The following is a 23,653-nucleotide window of genomic DNA, read 5'->3' on the forward strand; positions in this document are numbered from 1 at the left end:
ACAGTTCACTATGAGAGATACACAGTGCACTATGGGAGATACACAGTTCACTATGAGAGATACACAGTGCACTATGAGAGATACACAGTTCACTATGAGAGATACACAGTGCACTATGGGAGATACACAGTTCACTATGAGAGATACACAGTGCACTATGTGAGATACACAGTTCACTATGAGAGATACACAGTGCACTACGGGAGATACACAGTGCACTATGGGAGATGCACAGTGCACTATGGGAGATACACAGTGCACTATGGGAGATACACAGTGCACTATGGGAGATGCACAGTGCACTATGAGAGATACACAGTTCACTATGAGAGATACACAGTGCACTATGTGAGATACACAGTTCACTATGAGAGATACACAGTTCACTATGGGAGATGCACAGTTCACTATGAGAGATACACAGTTCACTATGAGAGATACACAGTTCACTATGAGAGATGCACAGTGCACTATGGGAGATACACAGTTCACTATGGGAGATACACAGTTCACTATGTGAGATACACAGTTCACTATGTGAGATACACAGTGCACTATGAGAGATACACAGTTCACTATGAGAGATACACAGTTCACTATGAGAGATACACAGTTCACTATGAGAGATACACAGTGCACTATGAGAGATACACAGTTCACTATGTGAGATACACAGTGCACTATGGGAGATACACAGTTCACTATGAGAGATACACAGTTCACTATGGGAGATACACAGTGCACTATGGGAGATACACAGTTCACTATGAGAGATACACAGTTCACTATGAGAGATACACAGTTCACTATGAGAGATACACAGTGCACTATGAGAGATACACAGTGCACTACGGGAGATACACAGTTCACTATGAGAGATACACAGTGCACTATGAGAGATACACAGTGCACTATGAGAGATACACAGTTCACTATGAGAGATACACAGTTCACTATGGGAGATACACAGTTCACTATGAGAGATACACAGTTCACTATGAGAGATACACAGTGCACTATGAGAGATACACAGTGCACTATGAGAGATACACAGTTCACTATGAGAGATACACAGTTCACTATGAGAGATACACAGTTCACTATGAGAGATACACAGTTCACTATGAGAGATACACAGTTCACTATGAGAGATACACAGTTCACTATGAGAGATACACAGTGCACTATGAGAGATACACAGTGCACTACGGGAGATACACAGTTCACTATGAGAGATACACAGTGCACTATGAGAGATACACAGTGCACTATGAGAGATACACAGTTCACTATGAGAGATACACAGTTCACTATGAGAGATACACAGTGCACTATGAGAGATACACAGTTCACTATGAGAGATACACAGTTCACTATGAGAGATACACAGTTCACTATGGGAGATACACAGTTCACTATGAGAGATACACAGTTCACTATGAGAGATACACAGTTCACTATGAGAGATACACAGTTCACTATGGGAGATACACAGTTCACTATGGGAGATACACAGTTCACTATGGGAGATACACAGTGCACTATGAGAGATACACAGTGCACTATGAGAGATACACAGTTCACTATGGGAGATACACAGTGCACTATGAGAGATACACAGTTCACTATGAGAGATACACAGTTCACTATGAGAGATACACAGTTCACTATGGGAGATACACAGTTCACTATGAGAGATACACAGTTCACTATGAGAGATACACAGTGCACTATGAGAGATACACAGTTCACTATGAGAGATACACAGTTCACTATGGGAGATACACAGTTCACTATGGGAGATACACAGTTCACTATGAGAGATACACAGTTCACTATGAGAGATACACAGTGCACTATGAGAGATACACAGTTCACTATGAGAGATACACAGTTCACTATGAGAGATACACAGTTCACTATGAGAGATACACAGTTCACTATGAGAGATACACAGTTCACTATGGGAGATACACAGTTCACTATGGGAGATACACAGTTCACTATGGGAGATACACAGTTCACTATGAGAGATACACACTGCACTATGGGATATGCATAGTTCACTGTTACTGGACATCTGTAAACAGAAAGAGCGTGATAGCTCATCAGATTTGTCCAGCATATTAAATATTGTGATTCTGAAATGAGCAAGTCCACGCGAATTTTTTTTTTAAATATAGTACTCTCCACAAATCACGGGACTATGAACTCACAATTAAAGGCACGTGCGGTTTCTCGAGGTATAACAGATGGTTTTATTGTTCTCAACATTTTGAGCAGTCGTAGTTAGAACTGAGTGGAGCGGTGGTGCAATGGTTAGCGCACTGCACTACGAACTCAGCCCACCAGAGTTCGATTCCTGACCGCGGCTGATATCGGGAGAGTAATATCTGAACCGATTATGGACATCTCCCCCCCCCCCCATACCCCACCTCCATCCTCTGTCTTGACCAATCCTCACGATACAGCGTGGTGAAGTATGGTCAAACAACCTCTACGATTGACACCGCTTGCGACGTTGTTCGTCCAGCAGTGGATTGATCAAGGGCCATACATTATCGATAACATAATTCAACTCAACAATTTGCGTGATACTGCTTTGGCAGTGGTGTATAAGTGCAACCGGCACATATGTGCTATGAAGAAGGTCCATTGCCTGAGACGTCACCGAGTATATCCAGTATTGCATTGCCTTTGAGGGCAGTGCTATTGACAATGAATGTGTTGAGTTTTGTTTTTAGGAATAATATATTTAATATATAAGAGACGTAATTGTATGGCCGTATTGAGATGTGCTTTGTATATGTTTGAGCGCATCTCGTTGCCCGGTTGGCAGAGGGGTGGCACGCACGTGGGCCCCGCGGACATTGAGCCAGACGAGGGGTTGGCAACCAAAACAACAAGAAGCGGCATTTTTTTTTCGAATTCGGTAAAAAAAAACTCAAGATTTCAAGAGCCACAATTCACTGTGGTGAATACGAGATGGTGGTCCTTAATAAATGTCACGAAACGGTCCTTCATGAGCCGCATGCAGTTCCAGAGCCGCAGGTTGGCGACCCCTGTCCATGGTGAACTGGACTCCCATGGTGAACTGGACTCCCATGGTGAACTGGACTCCCATGGTAAACTGGACTCCCATGGTGAACTGGCCTCCCATGGTGAACTGTACTTCCATGGTGAACTGCACTTCCATGGTAAACTGGACTCCCATGGTGAACTGCACTTCCATGGTGAACTGGACTCCCATGGTAAACTGGACTCCCATGGTGAACTGTACTTCCATGGTGAACTGCACTTCCATGGTGAACTGGACTCCCATGGTGAACTGTACTTCCATGGTGAACTGCACTTCCATGGTAAACTGGACTCCCATGGTGAACTGCACTTCCATGGTGAATTGGACTCCCATGGTGAACTGGACTCCCATGGTAAACTGGACTCCCATGGTGAACTGCACTTCCATGGTGAACTGGACTCCCATGGTAAACTGGACTCCCATGGTGAACTGTACTTCCATGGTGAACTGCACTTCCATGGTAAACTGGACTCCTATGGTGAACTGGACTCCCATGGTGAACTATACTTCCATGGTGAACTGCACTTCCATGGTAAACTGGACTCCCATGGTGAACTGTACTTCCATGGTGAACTGCACTTCCATGGTAAACTGGACTCCTATGGTGAACTGGACTCCCATGGTGAACTGTACTTCCATGGTGAACTTCACTTCCATGGTGAACTGGACTCCCATGGTGAACTGCACTTCTATGGTCAGGGGATCGGCCACCAAGATAAGAATAAGAGACATTTTTATTTCGAATTTCAAGAGCCGCCACTGATGCGCTTAAAGAGCCCGCATCATGCGGCTCCCTGAGCCAGACAAAGTCCCGCCGACTCCGAGTGGCGTTGTGGCCCTCGCAGTTTTACGTTCTCACAAAACGTCCACAACATATCGCCACTCTTACAGGCGTCTCGAAAAGCGCGTTTGAGCACGTTTCGTAGTTGTGTATTTACATGTCCTGTCGCGTGTTGAATTACGTAAGGTGTTTTGTTGTTGTTGTTTAGGTATATTTAGTAAACTATTTGGCTTTGGATAACATCGTACTAAAAGGAACATGATATATTATTTACGTTTCAGAAAATGTCTCAGTTGTCTGTTATGGAGGAGGACTATTGCCCGAAACGTCGCCGATTATATGTTTTCTTTGAAGGCGACAGCTTTATTGACACATGTGTTGAGTTGTATATGTTTTGTTGTTGAAACGTTAGTTTCAGGCAAGGCACACACACACAACAGCCCAAGGATACAATTTTGCCTGTGCTGAGGGTAAACGAGTGTGTGTAGGCACTTGCCCAACAGTCTGCTAAGGCTATACGGAGGCTCTTTGTCTTTGCACGCTATAGGTGGACTCAGCTTTAAATGAGTACCTGGTGCGGTGTGTACAATCATCGCCACTGGGGAGACAAAGGCGGCCGGGCGTGGTGCTGGCCACCCACCTCCTCGTGTGCCGTGCCAACCTTCGCAATTGCAACTCGCTAACAGCCAGCAAGCACTTGCCCCAAAAAGTCTGCTGAAGGCTACACGGGTGATCTTTGTCTTGTGTGTGTGCTCTATAGACCTGGGAGCTATGCATGCCTCTCGTCTGCCTGTCTGCCTGCTTGCCACCTGCCCCGTCGCTTGCATTGTTAGCTTGCGGTTTCAAAGAAGTCTTTTGCCGTAAGATTGTGGCTCCGTGCGTCTGCGTGAAAGTTGATCTCTTGCCGATCTTCACTGGCCATGATGCGTTTCGAGAGCGTTAACATCTCACGTACGGCCCTGTCGGGCAATCCAACGCTGGATGACATACTTCACCACGCTGGTCAGTGTAGCGGCCTCTTGGGCGTGGTTTAGGTTCTCATCCAGCAGTGGATTAGCAAAAAGGGATGTTTGTGTACACACGTGCCTAGCGATGCGTGCATTAGAACCGCGCGTGTGCAGGAACCGATGAGTTTCGAGTCGTATTGCGTTGCAGGTGATGGGATCACGTGGCCATCTACAAGCACTGGAGGCCGCTAAACTCACCACAATGTTGAATTTAGAAACAATATATATTTGGCTATACTGCATTGGCAGTGGTTCCCAAATACACGTAACAAATAACTCAACACACTCATAAATAACACTCTCTTAGAAGGAAAACATATATAAAACAGGCGACGTTTCGGATAATGGTCCTTGATAGCACAGTAAAATAACCGGCGATTGATTCGAATTATCACGCGGTAAGGGGTGGATATTATTTGAAAATAAAAATACATATGTGGAGCTGTCCGGAGGCTGAGCTCCGGAAAATATTGACACCCCACCCCCAAGGTATGCATGCACGTGTGTGTGTGTGTGGTGTGTTTTATTTTAACTGCACCTGCGGCCAAGTGGTATAGCCTCTCACCTGGTGCACGACCGATGTGCGCAATAAACAAAGAGGCGGGGAGGGGAGGAATTGGTGTACACGGCGGATAACATATGAGATGTATGTACTGTATAGATGTGTTTAAATATTTATACAGAGAAACTGGAAAACGCGCAAACACACACACGCGCGCGCACGCCGCCAAGACAAAGAATATCCTCCCTTGAGCTTGGCAGGCCGTCGGGACACGCGCCTGTTAGCGAGCACCTATTTTAAGACCGGAAAGGAAGGCGAACGATGCACGGGTTGGATGGAGGAGGTGGGGTTGGTGGAGGAGAAGGGGGGGAGAGCGCTGTTGTAGGACCGTCTTTATCTTCCCGATGAATGGTGTTCGCGCATCGCGTCGGATATTCATGTCATGATGAAGCGGCTCACGGGAGGAGGGCACAGAACACGTTAAGATACCACACACACCACGCAGTGTCGCTGTATGCAGACTGCTTGGGCAAGTGCTGCTAGCGAGCACCTATTAAGGCCGGCACAACACACGAGGCAGGTAGGTGGGGTGGGTGACCAACACTACGTCCGGCCGCCTTTGTCTCCCCAGTGATGATGTTTTACATACCGCAGCAGTTTACTCATTTAAGGCCGAGTCGACCTAGGGGTGTCACGAAACCGGTTTGGATAGATAAACCACCACTGATGTTAACCGTGACCGGAAATCGAATCCGCAAGCGCACGGTGCGATAACCACTACGCTACCGGCACCCCCCCGCCCCCCATAATATTACACGTGCATGCATGACTACATACACGTAGCCGCGTGCGCAGAGCGTGTCAGGGTTGCTGCCCGGGCGTGTTGGGGGTGAATGTTGGGGGAGTGCGAGGGCACGGCTCAGGTAGCCTGGCATTACGACGAGCAGGTGTGGTGGAGAGGGTGGGGGGCAGCTCCACTCACCACCAACTACACCACCTCGTGTAACCCGACCCCTCCGCCTATATTTAAAGGCGCCGTTGCCTCCTCCTCCTCCCTCTTGTTTGCTTACCACGCTTGGCATAGGAACGCCTTTTTGCTCCCCGTATTCCTCTGTCACTGCCGCGCGCGTTCTCTCTCTCTCTCTCCTTTCTCCTCTGTGCTATCCATCGCCCACCTCCACACCTGTCGACACCAACAACAAAGCCGTGCTATGGGGGGGAGGAGGTGGGCTTGTTGCTTCGCGCGCCTTTTGAGAACAAAGCCTACGCAGCGAAACAGAGAGAGAGAGAAATCTCAACAAGAAAAAAACACACACAATATATTGTCTGTTTAATATATAATCTGTATACACATATCAATAAAACGCTACGGACGCGTCGTAACGCACGTGCCACGGTTGTTGACCAGAGCATGTGTTGTTGTTGTTGTTGTTTGCGCATTGGGTGTCTGAGAGGGTTAGACGGTCGCCGGAGGAAAAGAGAGAAGAGAGAGAGAGACAGAGACAGAGAAACAAGGGTATAAGATAAAGGCGAATAGAGATTTTTTTTTGGTCGAGTGGTGGGGGTAGTGGTTGGGTGATGGCCGCATACGAGTTGATTAGCATACAGCTGCCCCGCTCCCTCTCTGCTCGGGGCTGTGTGTGTACGTGCGTGTGTACGTGTGTGTGTGTGGTGTGTGTATGTTTAAGTGTGTACGTGTGTGTGTGTGTGGCGGTGGTGTAGCGGTTAGCGCGCTGCACTACGAACTTGGCCACCCGAGTTCGATTCCCGCTCCAGGCCTACACCAGTGACGATTATCTGAACCGGTCCTGGGCCTCGCTTAGGTCGACTCAGCCTCAAATGAGTACCTGGTGCAGTGCGTAAAAACATCGCTACGACGGATACAAAGACGGTCGGACGTGATTCCGGCCACCCACCCCCCCTAGTGTGCCGTTCCGGCCTTCCGAGGTGCTCGCTAACATCGCTTACCCCAAAAGTCTGGTAAGGCTGTACAGGGGATCTTTGTCTACATTATAGACTTGCCAGTACACTCACCCAGCTTAATAGCCATTGCTACAGTCTACATTATAGACTGCCAGTACACTCACCCAGCTTAATAACCAGGCTACAATCTACATTATAGACTGCCAGTACACGCACCAAACTTAATAACCAGGCTACAGTCTACATTATAGACTGCCAGTACACTCACCCAGCTTAATAACCATTGCTACAGTCTACATTATAGACTGCCAGTACACTCACCAAACTTAATAACCAGGCTACAGTGCACATACATTTCCAGTACACTCACTCCGATTAAAAACCAGGCTAAAGTCTACATTAGTGGTTATTCTGTTTTTATTATTTTATTAGTATGATTTTTATTCACTTTATTTTTTATTATTCTTTTTCTATCTTTGTCTTTTGATTTGTGTGTCTGTGTAGTGGGGAGTGGTAATGTAGCGGTTAGTGCGCTACGAACCCGGGGACCCGAGTTCGATTAGCCACTCACGGCCAACACCAGTGACAATTATCTGAACCGATCTTGGGCATCCCCTAGGTAGACTCAGCCACAAATTAGTACCTGGTGCAGTGTGTAAATATCGCTACTCAGGAGATAAAGGCGGTCGGGCGTGATGATTAGCCACCCATCCCCTCGTGTTCCGTGCCGGCCTTCATAGATCCGACTCGCTAACGGCACTTGCCCCGACAGTCTGTTAAGGCAATACGGGGGATCTTTATCTTTTGTCCTTCCCGCATGAGCGCACTGTGCGATTCGAACCCCGGAGGATGAAGCTTTTAATTCCCGGCAACCCGAGCTCGATCGCAGAGCTACGGCTAACTAACATCATTTGGTGATTGTTCGAACCGCTTCTGGATTCTCCTCTGGGTCAACTCAGCCTCGTATGAATACCCGGCACCGCGTGTCAAAAAGAACCAGCAGCGGGCCTTGTGTGGTGGCGGCCCACGTCACTACCTCGGTGCGGGCCTTGGTAGGGGCACTTGCCCCAAAATCACGTCAACGCCAATGTGGAGGTGGAGATGGTGGGGGGAGGGGGGGGTCTTTGTATTTGTCTTTTTTTTGTCCTCGCGTGGAGCCGGGGTGAGAATCTGGCGAGCGGAGCGTGATTCCACAAGAGGGCCAAGAAGCCCTGGGGATGTACATCGTCAGCAGTAGGAGCCAGTGTCTATCCACTGCTGGATAAAGACCTCCCCACGCCATCCCTCACGGTTTAGTGCTGCTGCACATGAACTCATCTCATCGCTCCCATCTCCGCGGTGCCCAAGTAAATATGGAACGTTGCTCCAACGTTGAACTAACGTTAGACTAACGTTAGCATAACGTTGAAGGAACGTTGAGGCAACGTTGGTGGAACGTCGGGGCGACGTTGGCGTAACGTTGGATCAACGTTGGTACAACGTTGGAGGAACGTTGGGTCAACGTTGGACCAACGGTTCCAAACAAATGCCAAGATTTGGCCTAACGTTGTCACGGGACGCGTTTTGCGCCGACCGCTGCCACTCCGTAACCGGTCTCTCTTTCCATCGAGCGTCATCTTCGTCTCGTGTTGTGTCCACTGCTGGTTGATGAGGGTACGGTCGGGAGGAGGAGGCGGGGGGGGTGTGAGCCCCCCCCCCTCTCACTTGTGAAATACCACATTTCAATATTTAATTTGTCTCCGGGTGTTTGTTTCAGTTTCATTGCCTCGTGGCAGTGACGTGCGCATAACTCTCCCGACACAAGCGCCCTCCTTGTGTGTTGTTGCCGCGGTGGGGACAGCGCAAAGGGACCCGCGAATTAATATTTAATTTTGAAAAGAAAGGAAATAACTAAGAGAAGGGGATTCATACAAGAAAATGAACGTGTCAGTGAAAATACATTCACAGCCAAGCAGCCCACGTAAGTTGTGACGTGAGTTGTACCACTAATCAATCATCAGCAGCAGCAGCCATGGTCCATCCACTGCTGGATGATGAGGACGACTTCCCAAAGCCTTCAACATCGCTCACGATTATAATTTTGGCCGTGCGTGTGGTGCGTGTGGTGCGTGTGCGTCTGTGTGGTGCGTGTGGTGTGTGTGGTGCGTGTGGTGTGTATGCGTCTGTGTGGTGCGTGTGGTGTATGTGGGGCGTGTGGTGTGTGTGGTGTGTGTGCGTCTGTGTGTTGACGTCTGCGTCCAAATAAATCCCGATCACACGGGGGGCCTTGTCAGCAACGATTGCCGCTGATAATTCAATACCACCCATCATCGTCGTCGTCAGCTTCATCGAGTTCGGTTAAAGCGCCCAACGCCCCCCATGCAACACGCCGTGTCGAGGCGTTATGACCCACGTAGCGAATGAAGGCGAATTATAGAAGTTGTCAATTAACCAACAGTGGCGTGTGGACATCGTCGCCGAACACTCGTTTAGTGGCTTGCGTAATTGCACCAAGACCGCTGCGTTCTAACGCGACGCTGCTGTTTGGTGTTCTTCTTAACATGTTTCCGAGGAAGGATGAGATAATCCCCCCCCCCCCCCCGTTGTTACGTTGTTATTTTGTGCAGGCGCTGCAACTGCACTCGGGGCCCACCGGTACTAGGGGAGGTGGGAGGGTTCATATTTTTAGGTTTTTCGGTAAAGTCACGTAGTTAAAAAAAGCTATCGTGCTGTGACGGTTCCACCTGAAGACGGAGGCTTGTGTTGCCTCCGAAACGTCGTGACTTTTATTGTACTTTTATTAATTAAAACATTTTACCTACGTGACTTTACCGAAAAAACCTAAGAATATGAATCCTTGCAGTCACGAAAGCTTCAAATCTAGAATGAGGTGAGAGGGTGCCCATTTCACTCCACTTACCAGGGCCATGCACGACGTCGCCACTACGCCACTCACCCTCGCCGTGGCCGCGTACAAGGCGCGGCCCTGCAATGTTCCTCGCTCGCGTTCGCTGCTGGCGGAAGCGACTCCGCCCTGGATATGTCTAAAACCCTCCCCGCCCCCTCTTCCTCGAGACCGTGTTTAGGCCTACTCTTCCACGCTGCATAGGCGTCTGGAAAGAGATGGGAGTATCCACACTTCACCCCACCACACGCGACGACTCTGTACCCATTTGCACCTCTGAGCGGGGGTTTAGGAATTGTCCTCAGTTTCAGCTGCCGCGCCGGGAAATCGAATTGAACCGGCCACCCCTGGATTTCAAGACCAATGTGACAACCACTACACCGTTCACCTAGCTGGAGTTTGTCTGCAGAGTGAGATCTGCCTCGTCGTGTTGCCCTCTCTGTATCTCGACGAGAGCCCATCGAGTCGAACGGGGCAGGTCGCGTGTGTTGGGGGGAAACACCGTGGATCCTTCCACTTCCCCCAAGCCGGCTGGCCAGAGTGGAAGAGTAGGCCAAGCTATCCCTCGAGAGGTGGGTTAGCTCTCTGGAGCTACCCCGTCCCGCCACCATTGGCGCGAGCAAACAATTGCAGGGCTGCGCATTTACATGTTTAATTGTTTTATCTCGACCGTGGCATTGGACTGGGGCACGTGTCCCAGACGCGTCAGCCTGTGGCTATTGATTGTCAGAGGCCCCGGGATTAAGGGGGACGCACAGAGAGGCCGTGGCCTCGGCATCAGCAGGCACCCGCCGACTCCCGCCCCCTTGGGTTGCTAGGGTCCCCCCCACCCAAGCCCCTTCCTAGGCTATGCGCGCATCGCCCCCCCACCAGAAGCTCGGAAGCTCAGTAGGGCTTGAGGCTGGTTAATTAAAACAGCAATGCCCCGCTTTACGTCGGCTGGGGGCGAGCGGGGGGATGCGTTCCTGAAACGTGCGACGACGATCATCACAAACGACGTAAATCGAAGCGATTGAACAGAGCAGTAGGTCGTGGTGGATGCGGAGGCTGAGAACGACGTAAGTGTGTGGGTTTGAAGCGACGCAAATCGGGTCGCAGTATTAATAACAAAGGACACCACCATGAGAAAGAACATGTGTTCTAGGCTGCTGCGGCGCTACGCTGTGGATAGCAGTCGAGGGCAGGGCGGCAACACGCATTGTTGTACTGTACTATGCTGCCATGTCTATGCTCGTCGGCTTCACAAACCCACGCTGCTTTATAGTTAAATTACCCTTGGTAGAAGCATATGGATACCCAGGTGTCGTAGACTTAAGCTGCAAGGTCGTCGAGAGATGGCAGTGCAGCGACGTATATGTGAATCCATCTGTGCGGAGCTTTGAGTGTGTTACCCTCGTCGTAGTGGCAGTATGTGAGTGCAAATTGCAAAATAATATCACTTCCTGACGAGTTTTCAACAATAAATGGCAGCTTGGGCAGGGCAGCAAAACAATAACAACAGTCCCAGACCACAGCAAGACAACAACGCACAGTCCCTCACTAAAATTGCACAGTAAACTTGAACTATCGATAACACGGGCAAGGATCAAAGTTACAAATCACGTTGGCAAATGTGGTTATATCCAGCGCTAATCATCTACTCGAGGATATGATTTTAAAGGAAGTTTTTTTTTACCGTGTTCGGGAAGGAAACACGGTTGTTCCAGAAACGTTGGTGCCGCAACGAGAAAAGTTGTAGCGTCATCGGAGAAAAATCACACGCGCGCACACAGAATCAGAGTCTTTATTTATCCTGGAGGTATCCGATGAGCTATAAAGTTCTTTTTTCACAGACATCCAGTAGGGGCACGGGGTCAGAACGTTACAACAACACACAATACAACAACACACACACACACTGAGATGTCAATCTTAATTTGAATCGGCTCTATTACGCTGGTCAACACACTTTTCTGGCATAAGGTATTCCAACGGGTTTAAGGAAATTTTGGGGTGCTGATTCCAAATCTGTTATCATTTTGTGTCTATCACATCAGGTTTTTGAGATATCAAATATTGCATTTTCAATCAAAACTGCAGAAGAAAAATATTAAATAAATGTGGATATCTACATAAAATTATATTATAAACACACTATCCTAAAAATACAGCACCATATTTTAACACTAAAGCAGTCACTGACTCGCAACAACTTGCAATCATAAGTGACAGAGTTAATTTCAGGTAAAATAAATGAAAATGGGGTATGCCGATAGCTTAAAATGAGATGTGATAGAGGAAATCTGAGATCAGATTTGGAATCAGCACCCTGAAATTAGTCTAAAACAGCTGCAAAAGTCCAGGCCAGAAATTTATTTTTTGTTGAACAGTGTTATGAACGCGGAGATCGTCAATTGCTGAGGGCGTCACGTGGGGCTTGTTTAATAACTATCGGGCGCGTGCAGCGCGCAACGCGTTGATTCGTCTTGCAATGAGGAGGAGGAGGGGGGGTGAAACACCCTCGGCTGGAGTGGTGTTGGCTCGTGTAGCCCAATCCCAAATCGTGTTCCCTCTCCCAATGAGCCGTTGTAACATATGGCCTCTTAAAATGTTGTTTGTTTTGTTTCTGGAGTTCGCAGCGCCATCTCGTGGCCAATGAGAGTCCGTGACCACTCGATGCGTCCTCTCGTCTCGCGAGGACTGCTTTTTGTTGCTGTCGTCCTTCCTCCGCACACCCCTCTCCCCCCCCCCCCCGGTTAGCAGAGTTGGCTGCGTACGGTGCGAAAAAAAATCCAACGTAAATACGTACGAGCTGACGAATGTATTATTGCCTTCCGCTTGTTTTACCCAGAGAAAGACGAACTATTGAGTCTCACGACTCTTTCTGTGCAGTAGGGCCATGTGCCATGTGTTCGTGGCGTCACCACCAAAGTTTGTGAAATTACCCACAGGTGGCAAAAAAAAAAAATTCTTGTTGCGCTTCCATAATTGTCAGCAGCCGCGGTCGATCTACTGCTGGATGAAGGCCCTACCCAAGCAGCTGCCACCTGGTCGGATCCTAACGATGCAACGATCCACCCCAGAACTTTGCGCACGAGCTGATTTCATCACTCCATCTCACGTCACTGCGTCGACGCGGGACGAGTAATGCCCCATTGATAAACATTTGATCCGATTAATTAACTGAGTGGCCATTGATTGCACGTTTAAATCTAATCGTGAAGGCGAAAGGGTACGCGAAAATATTAATGGGGAGAATAATTACGAAACAAAAATAGACCAATTATAATACACACGCCTTTCGAGCAGAATTTCCATCTGAGATGCTGCTAATTGGATTCGTACAATGAATTGCATAATTTAAGTCACTTGAGGTCTATTATATTCCGAGTCTAAATGACGTACCCTTTTACTGTGCAATTAGTGTATACATGTTCCATTATGCTGATCCTTCTGCCATTTTTCGTCAATTATGAGTTTAATTTCTCCTGGCACAATCTGAAATGCTGTTCCGGGAGTTTAAGTTGGCACGCCATGTTCATCTCGTAATAATCCATAATAAAGGTGTGTTTGGGTTAGATCGCGTAAACATGACTGTTGTCGTTAACCTCCACCACCCGACACAGCCATCTCCATCTCGCTGCCTTCGTTTGTCTTCATGATGTTGCAGTGGTGTGTGCGGTGGTGGGTGGGTGGGCAAAGGTGTGTGGGTGGGTGTGTTGTCTGTGAGGTGGTGTGTGGGTGTGCACAGGTGTGTGGGTGGGTTGTCTGTGCGGTGGTGGCTGAGTGTGTAATGTTGTGCGGCCGTGTTGTCTGTACGCTGGTGTGTGTGTGTGTGTGCGATGGTGTGTGGGTGTGTATTGTGTATTATCTGATGCCCTACCCAGACTTTCAACGTCTCGCGCACAACCTCAAATCTCGCAATCTGCCACGGGCTTTGTGAGCTCCGACAGAGCGACGGGAAGTGGCGGCCCTCCGGTGGTAGAAGGCGGTGCGAGGCAGCAGTGGTCGCGGTGATCTGGTAACCAGAAATAACATAATTGCCCAATCTCAAAGGAGCTGTCCAATTAAATCAAGATTCGTCGACTGTATTATCCAGGCCGGGACAATGGATCATTGCGGGTTAAAAAGGGGGGCGCGCGCTTTGGGAGACCGCGCGCGTGTGCGCAAACGAGTAGCGGTGGCAACGACGAATTGGGGGGACCCGATTAAAGAGGTGGCCAATTACCTTGACGAGGAAATAAAATAAAAGAGGGAAACAAAGACACACAGAGACACGCGCGCACACGCAAAAAGAAGCCGGGATAAGACAGATCACGTGTATCTCCCCCGCCCCAACCCCGGTCTCACGATTGGTGGCGACGGTTGTCACGCAAAGTTGTGCAGCCGCAATGATGACGACGCCTCGTTTCAAATCGCGAGATGGGATTTGTCAAACGGCTGCCGTGCGTTTTCAATGCATTAGCAGGGCCAGGACCGTCGGTGTATTTTCTTAAAACATTCCTTGAAAACAAAAACAAAAACCTCCGCCGATTAGCACGGTTGGCTATGTGCGGTACGAAAGAAGTTCAACATATATACGCTCTGTACTTGAATTTAATGTAATCACGGCAACTTGAAGTGCCCCACCGCACAATATTCACTCGCTCTCGAAGAGAGACGACGACTCGGAGGCGCGGGGAAGAGCCGCAGCCACGTGGTGAACCGGCGCCAACAATTGCCCAAGCTCTGCAATCCTCTGTGTATGCATGTATGTTGAACTTCTTTCGCACCATACGTGCCAATCGGAGGTGCTGCTATCGACCGATTAATGAGTTTTTTTTTACGTGGGATGAAACCAGAGCACCCAGGGGAAAAAAACCCACGTGTGTGATGGAGAAACACTCTATCCCACACGGGTACAATAGGTAGAGTCCACATTTGTTTTGCTGTGCTGTACCGCATTCTCCTGGCGAGCCAGAGTATGGCACCGCCTCGATACCCCCGGGAAGGGAGTTTTGCAGGTGACGTGCGTTGCCACCACCGTCCGATGGGGCATCCATCCCAAAATCAAGGACCTTCTGTTCTGAGTCTTGAGACTCAGACTTGGGACTCAGACTCTCCTAGGTAAACGTACTGGCGCGAGTGCACCTGGTTAACTTCACTATGGGTTGCGATGTGATGCCATTTTGTACTGGTGAATGTTTGTATGTCCATGTGCGGACCTTTTGCCAACACACCACTCGAGCTTGATGATGGGTCATTTGACCATACTTCACCATGCTGGTCGATGAAAGAGAGGAGCATAGAAATTGGAAGTATGGTACAACACAATGGATTTTGCTGTACTGCGCTCTGCTGACAGCATAGTCCCGCAGCAGCCTATAACACCTGTTATTTTGCATGGTGGTCGTCTATCCATAGAAGCGCTATCTCGACTCGAGACTGCTTAGCCTCCCATATCTGACGAGTTCAGGCTGAGTTTGGATGGTTTGGTCATAAGCATTGCTGGATACTGTAATCTGAAGTTAAATACTTAGTTATGAATGCGTTAACTGACACAGTTGATGTGTGATATTGGCGTAATTGCTGAGGCTTGTCAATATCATCTTTACGTATCGATACAACACAATGAACACTCGATTAGCGTTGTAAATCCATAACCACTTCATATTTTTCTACATGACCTTAACACGTGCTCTACATTTATATATATAATCTATGATTTATTTACATTGAAATTAATGGGGTTTGTGTTGACTAAATTTGCACTGTTCACTAAAGTAGAGTTAATCTAATCTTCTTCAGAAATGTGTAATCTCGTCATATTGTATTTCGGGAAATCGTGATGGGAGTGCCAGCCGAGAAGAATCAGGACTCATCTGAGAGTACGTCCACCGATGACATGGAGCCATAGAATCAGCTCGTGTGCATGTAGGTGTCGTTGGGTGGATTGTGAGAGATATGGCGATGGCTGGCGGAGAGATTTCATCCAGCAGTGGATTGACCATGGCTGACTTTAACCAAGACAAAGAACCCCCGTGTAGACTTTAACAACAAATTGTTGGGACAAGCGCTGTGAGCAAACAGCTACGAAGGCCGGTGCGGCACACGAGGGGTTGGGTTGCCAGCACCACGCCCGACCGCCTTTGTCTCCCTCGCGGCGATTTTTACTCGCCGCACCAAATACTCATTTGAGGCTGAGTCTACCTCGGACAGGAGGCCCAGGAACGGTTCAGAAAATTGTCACCGGTGTTGGCCATGAGCGGGATTCGAACTCGGGTCAATAACGATGCACAGACACGCGCGCGGGTGTTGTGCTCAATGTTTCTTCACAATTCTGGCTAATCGCCTGATTAAGCTGCTTATAATCACCAGCGAAACGCCGTACTCTAATTGTGCATGTTGTCGGTTTACTCTCCAACTCACCGGCGTGTTGAAGTAGTAACTAATTGACACGTTTTGTTTTACGTGATAAACCTCACCAATTGGCGGTTTCGGGTGGTGGCGGTTTTAACGATAAATTTATATTTATGCAATCTAACCCAAAAAAAACACTACGTGTTAAACTATCCGCAAAGTTGTTCAGGAAAGCATGGATGTATGCGCCACCTAATGGACAATGTATAGCTTAGCTGGGTTGAATGAACGAAGACTGCAGAGTAAGGGGCCATCCATTTATTAGGTACGCAAAAATATGTGAAAACTTGACCCCTCCACCCCCTCCCTGTACGGACGCGTACTTTCTCCCCCCCCCCCACCTGCGTACGTTCGCTTGACCCCGTACGCTTGAATCCTATTGAACGGCCGATATTTAATTCACGCTTGAAACGATCAAGGATTCATAATATTAACGTGTTGAAGCAAACAGATAGTCCACCGCCGGCTGCATTAAATAATTAAGTTGCGTACCTTGGCCACTTATTTTGCTGAGCTGCGTGATAGCTGCAGTCAGGGTTACGGTGACACCTCTCCCACAGTCCCACTTCTCCCGGTCGTAATTATCTGACAGCTGAAGAAACTGAACTGTGGCTCATTTGAAGGCTAGTGTAGACAAATTATTATCGAGGCTTCACCCCTCCCCCCCCCGTTTCCTATGCTACGCACATTGTCAGTAGACCCCCCATACGCAAGCGTACACATTTGGGTTAACCCCCCTCCCCCCTCCATGCGTACGTACTCAACGGATGGCCCCTAATCAACAGCCCTTTGGGAATAAAGCGGCCAATGGTCAAATAATGAACCAGTGGCTAGAATAATGATTTACAATTGTCAGGGGTATTTCATTCCAATATCCACAAATGCGCCGCCGTGTATGGGAAGCAGGAAACAAACAGAGCCTGCCGGTAAAGAAGGCCAATTGCAAGAGGTGAGTTTTCAAGACAGACTTAAACATAGCTAACGACTCTCATTGTCTATGACCCAATCACCCGGAAATACGCTCCATCTCACGAGCTCTCCGAAGCTCGGCAGTGGGTCGAGTCTGGATCGTGGCTTGCATGTGCGACCACCGCGCATGCCACGTTGGCACAGGTGGTTGCGGGTCAGTGTGCTACGTGGTGGGCAGTCCAGCAACGTAGCCCACGTTGTACTGTGATTCTATGCTTCCACGACTATGGCCCGGCGCCTTGTCAAATCCACAGTGGGGGCCGTCCATAAATGACGTCACGCACCTAGGGGGGGGGGGGGTCAGATATTTTTGACGATGTGTAACGATGGGGGAGGGTTGAGAAATGTGACGTCACATCAAAATGCGCAACTTTTAATAAATATAGAAAACACGTTCTACTTAATTAAATAGACTTTTTAATAAATATTTTCTCCTACAACATCAGAGTGCAGCGCCACATTAAATACGCACTACAATGACAATAGTTTATAGCGATTTGAAGAATGTTTTATTTTTTGGGGGGGGGGTGGGGGGCAGAGTTTTGTGACGTCATATTTGAGAGGGGGGGCTGACTTTTTGTGACGCCGTGTGACGAGGGGGGGGGGTGTCAAAAATCGTCCAAAATCGCGTGACGTCATTTATGGACGGGCCCATAGCTGTCAACCCCTGATCAGTGCCCTACCTTATTACAGACCAACTCAGACCTTATCTGTCACCCCGTGCCCTTATCAATCTCAACGTTCATCCAAACAAAGTCCCATCACAAGGGAGAAACACAAACAGACAAACACACATTTTGCCCGTATTGAAACGGCTGTACACTATATGGACGTGAAAACTCAATTTCCCTGTACAGGAATACGGGTAAGCCGCATGGGTTGACAGGTATGGTGAACCCACTTGACAGCTGTGAAAAAGAGCTTCATAGCTCATCGGATTCCTCCAATGTAAATAAAATATTCAAATTCAGTTCACGGTTAAAGCATGACGTCACAACTAATAAAAGTGTAGGGGGGTAGATGACGTCACATCAAACGCCGCAAATTTCCCAACACGCGTAAGCGACGCTCGCCGCCGATTGGCTACAACCGAGCCCCCGGTCGATCTCAACCGACCAATCGCGTGCGTCTTCCCCGAGCCCCGCCTCCCCCCCGCTTGCTTGTGCGCTCTACGATTTTCCACGCCAGTCTCAGAATTGGCGCCGCGTCCGTCCGTGTTGGACACGCGCGAATTTCCCTCGAAGTTAGGGGGCCACCCCCCCCCCCCCACACAAAGTCTCCGTGTCCCGACAGGTTCCTTCCTCAGGTATCCTCGTCCACCCCCCAACACACCCCGAGGCGCCACGCACCCACTGCCGGGCGCTGTACCGAGCGGAGTTGCCGTCTTCTCCTCCGCCGTCGACGTACGGACGTGAGGCCTACGCTATTAGGCTTGTAATCCAAAACGCCTCTCGTCGTGGGTGATATTGGTCGCGAAAGCCTCCGTGTTGAATTGTAATTCAAGAGTTGTGTTTATTTACGGCCACCCACCCACCCGCCACTGTGAATGCACTGCTCGATGAAGGTTTAACGAGACTAAGTCGGTCGTGGGTTGGTGGTTTGACCATACTTCGCCACATTGTGTCGTGGGAAGGCGAGGCCACGATTTGGGTATCGTCACTGACGGGAGCTGTGGATGGGGGGGGGGATCGAACTCGGGTTTGCCGGGTTTTAGTTCGTGCAGTGTGTGCGTGCTTAAACCATTGGTCTTGTCGCTAAGAACTTCGTCCCGTTTATGATGCGGGTTTTGAAAATTGTCTTGGCGAATGTCCGTGTGTTCAGGAGCTAAACTACCGATGGCGAAGTCTGCTGCTGGCCACAACGACGACGATGAGAGATGGCTTTCAGGAGGGAGAGAATTCGCGTCGTTTTGCTGTTCCTCCGTTGAAGGAGCGCAGGCGACAGTGGGTTTACTCCGTAGTCCGTAGCTTTAGTTGCATGGCCACAATCGCACTACTGCGGCTTGTCTTGAATGGGTCTCTGTGTATCCTTATGGGTCTACGTATGTCTGTTTAAGAGTATTTGGCTGCTATAAATTACCACACGATAAGACACTTGGTTGAGCCATCATTTGTGGCCAAGTCGCTTCTGAAAAAATCTATTTTCAGTCGCTCAGTGGGCCTTACCTGGTAAAATAAAATGTAAAACAATAGTTGAGTTGAGCTCGATGTGCCCCAGAATATACGGTATGGTCCACAGTTCGCATTGCGTGGCCACAATCACACTACTGTGGTTTTCCTACTCTCTGGTTCTTTCGGTAAAGTCATCAAGGATGACGGACGCTTGTGTAGCGACCGAAACGTCGTGTTTCTTTTATTATTTTTTCTACCTACGTGACTTTACCGAAAGAACCAGAAAGTATGGATTCCTGCAGTCACGAAAGCTTCAAATCAAGACTGTGGTTTTCCTTTCATTTCCCATGTAAATGGTCTTTACGAATTAAAGGCTCAGTTACAATTAAAGTCACTTATTCCACTTGTACAAATATAATAGAGACGTATTCCGTCGCTTGTGTGTTAGTAGTCGGGTTACCCACCCTGCCCGACACGAATTGGAGCCCTCGTTCATCTGAAAAAGGGTTATGAAATCTCTGACTCAAGCGAGATGTCACAGCTTGCTTACTCGTGACCGGCAATGCTCGGTGATTGCGTTAAATCTAGGTAAAAAGGTTAATCTCGGTTAAAAAAGTAAATCAGATGCGCTTCTGTGGCCATCTGGAACGCTCGTCCGATATTAGGAAGCCACTGGAGCTACCCACTTCTGACTCTTTGTATATTTTGTTGTCCTTTCCCCAGCACCTCCGATTAGCACGGTTGGGTACGAAAGAAGTTGAACATATGCACATATACAAACTAGGAACATGTTGGTCATAGCTCTGGTGGATTACGAGCCCGTTGATTTCCACCGAAGTGGATCGCAATGCTTGACTTATTGGTCACCACTGTTCTAAGTAAAACATGGGGGTTCGGGTAGGCCCTCATCCAGCAGTGGTTTGACAAAAGTGTTGCACATGTACAAAATATGTTTTTGTACTTGGAAGATTAACATTTGCCACTCGTTGCACTTTACAACAATCGTATGCTCAGGTTGTCCTGGTGTTCAACCCCTGCACCCCTGCAGTGACAACAGGTACCAGAAGACTGAGAAAGGGACGAAGCAGCCATGACCTCCATCATCAAGCTCACGGCCCTGTCCGGAGTGCAGGATGAGGGCGCCCTTTGCTACCTCCTGCAGGTCGACGAGTTCAGGTTCCTTCTCGACTGCGGCTGGGATGAGAACTTCAAGGCGGACTTTGTGGAAATCCTCAAACGGTAGCAAAGCACCTCTTCAAACGATTCATCACCCCTACCACGGCGATTGTAGATTGTCTCGATACAGACCGAGATTCTATTCATTAACCTTTTTTTTCAGTCGGTCACCACTGGTGTTAGCTGTGGCCAGGAATCTAACTCAAAGTCACCAGGTTCATAGAACTGTACACTCACCACTCCACCACCGTTCCACCTAAATAATGTACACTTATTCCATGTAAATACCATAATGTATCCTGCAATAATATGTATGTATGATTATGTGCCTATATCGTTCACACGATAATGTTTATGAATAAATTCACCGTTATATTCATTCATGTGCAATGCAGTCAAGAGTGTGACAATGTTAAAGTCGGTGATATCTGCTCAAATTAGCATTTGGGTGGTGCTCATCTCCTATTAACAGTTCTGAGCCAGTGGTGTACAGTCCTCATTCTTATGGCGGTAGCAAGTCTATCCATAGGACAACCACTGTTGACCTCCCCACAAATTAGTACCTCTTTTATCAACCCAGAGGGATGATGGGCCGAGTAAAACCCCAATCAGGATTTGAACTCCCAACCCTTCCGATTACGAGCCGCTCAATCTGCCGTTGATTCACCTAGCCGGACGTGAACGATATTTTGTGATCATGGTTCAGCGAAAATGTGTGTGTGTGTGGCTACAGGATTTGTTCGTATATGTATGTTGAACATCTTTTGCACCGTACGTAGCCAACCGTGCTAAACAAAATATCACAGTAGCACGTTCTTTCATCGTTGTGTTTTTCTCGCTTGCAGGCACATCCATCAGATAGATGCAGTTCTTCTCTCGCACCCTGACACTCCACATCTGGGCGCCCTGCCGTTCGCCGTGGGAAAGCTCGGGCTGAACTGTGCCATTTATGCCACCATTCCTGTGTACAAGATGGGCCAGATGTTCATGTATGACCTCTATCAGGTGAAAGCCTTGCATTATAGGCGTCATTGTGCAATACATGCTGGTACATGTCCGTGGATGATAATCACTACATCTGTTTGTTGTGTCTGTAACTTAATCGTACTGTGAACTGTTTAACAGTAATTTCCGAGACAACTTACGTTTCAGGACATTTAATCTCTTTAATGTTGAATTACATTTGTGCTGTCTATTCCATTTTTGTAAATCGGTTGTTATTTATTCTCTAATTTTTATTTGCTTCATTGGTTTATTTTATTACTTTTGTCGTTTTGATGACTCGGGTCACTTTTGTAAATGAGGCCATCCCGAGTTCCCACTTGGTTAAACGAATGTCGACTTAAATACTCTTCAACTTCGGTTGCGGATGTTGATAAACGTGAGATAATTGTTTCATTAAATGATCTTTCCGCAATTGTTTCCACAGTCAAGGCACAACTCGGAAGATTTCAATTTGTTTACGCTGGATGATGTCGACGCTGCTTTTGACAAAATCCAGCAACTGAAGTACAACCAGATTGTTTACCTTAAAGGTTTGTTTTCGTTAATTATATCCTACAATGCTTTATTGATAGGTTATGTAATGTTTCCCTTTTAGAGAATTTTTTAAAACTCACGAAAAGTACATTTTGACTCGATGGACAAATATGCATCATCATCATCAGCAATGTTTTATTTGCTACGGTGGCGAGATGTTAACTCCTTCGCCTGGTGTGCAGGAGATCATGGGTTCTATCCTGAGCTTGACACCTGCTGTATATTTGGAGTTTGCATGTTCTCCCTGTGGTCGCGTGGATTTTTCTCCGGGTCCTCCGGTTTTTCCCTCCATATTTAGAAACGTGCATTTGGAGTATTTGGCTGCTCTAAATTTCCACATGATAAGCCACTTCCTTGATCTATCATTCGTGACCAGGTTGCTTCTAATAAAGAGCTATATATGGCTCAGTGGGTCTTAGTTGGTAAAATATAATAAAAAATATTCACTGCTTAATGAAGGATTCCCCAAGTGTTCACGATCTCTTAGTCTCATGATGCACCAATCCACCAGGCTTCTGTCCACGAGATTGAATTGACCTACCACCACTTAGACACCCCCTTTAACGTGTTCCCTCCTTTGCCTACCACTCCGTACGTAGTCTCGACCACCAGCCATCATGTTAATCCTGACTGACCCAAACTATGCAGTAATTTCCTGCGCTTCAACCCTGATAGTTGTTCTAAAGACTTGCCGTCGGCGAAATTTGAGATGTTTAAAGCTATTTCGGCTTATATTTGGTGTTGTCTTTATCACGTTCAATATAACATTGTATTCCTTCATTCAGGCAAGGGACATGGCTTGTCTATAACCCCGCTGCCTGCTGGCCACATGATTGGGGGCACAGTGTGGAAGATTGTAAAAGACGGAGAGGAGGAGATCATCTATGCGGTGGATTACAACCACAAAAGAGAGATGTAAGCTACAGGACGTGAACGTACAGCTCTAGCAGCTAATATGAAAGTACACTGTTTACTTGTATTCCATTTTAATGTCAGATTCCGTTATAACTGCTTGTGAATGATTGTATACTCATCATTTATTAACTGTTCACCTGTTTTTTTTGTTTTGTTTGATGTAGACACTTAAACGGTTGCACTTTAGAGACTGTCACAAGACCATCACTGCTCATCACTGACTCACTAAATGCCACATACGTTCAAGCCAGGAGGAAACAACGAGATGAACAGCTGCTAAGTATGTTTCCTTACCGAAGGAACACTTTATATTTTCATCCCATTTAACATGTTCCATTACACAAGAGTTTGATGTTCGTCTTTGCATGCGTCACTTACGAGTTTGTATA

The 23,653-nt window shown here is 47.8% G+C and overlaps 1 protein-coding gene across 3 annotated transcripts in view; it reads left to right on the top strand.

The window, feature by feature from the left end:
- The window catches only part of CPSF2 (cleavage and polyadenylation specific factor 2), a 53,239-nt gene that overhangs the window by 16,152 nt on the left and 13,434 nt on the right, over window positions 1–23,653 (top strand). The window contains exons 1-6 of one of the 3 annotated variants that reach the window (XM_078864422.1): window positions 18,707–18,829; window positions 20,683–20,873; window positions 21,656–21,815; window positions 22,240–22,345; window positions 23,135–23,264; window positions 23,429–23,544. In XM_078864422.1, coding sequence (XP_078720548.1) covers window positions 20,725–20,873; window positions 21,656–21,815; window positions 22,240–22,345; window positions 23,135–23,264; window positions 23,429–23,544 — 661 coding nt within the window. In that variant the 5' untranslated portion in view covers window positions 18,707–18,829; window positions 20,683–20,724. Of the gene's footprint in view, window positions 1–18,706; window positions 18,927–20,682; window positions 20,874–21,655; window positions 21,816–22,239; window positions 22,346–23,134; window positions 23,265–23,428; window positions 23,545–23,653 lie in introns of those variants that run through there. The other 2 variants (XM_078864423.1, XM_078864424.1) reach the window with 2 other exon arrangements.

The sequence above is a fragment of the Lampetra fluviatilis genome, chromosome 18, assembly GCF_964198595.1.
Source record: "Lampetra fluviatilis chromosome 18, kcLamFluv1.1, whole genome shotgun sequence".
Lineage (NCBI taxonomy): Eukaryota > Metazoa > Chordata > Hyperoartia > Petromyzontiformes > Petromyzontidae > Lampetra > Lampetra fluviatilis.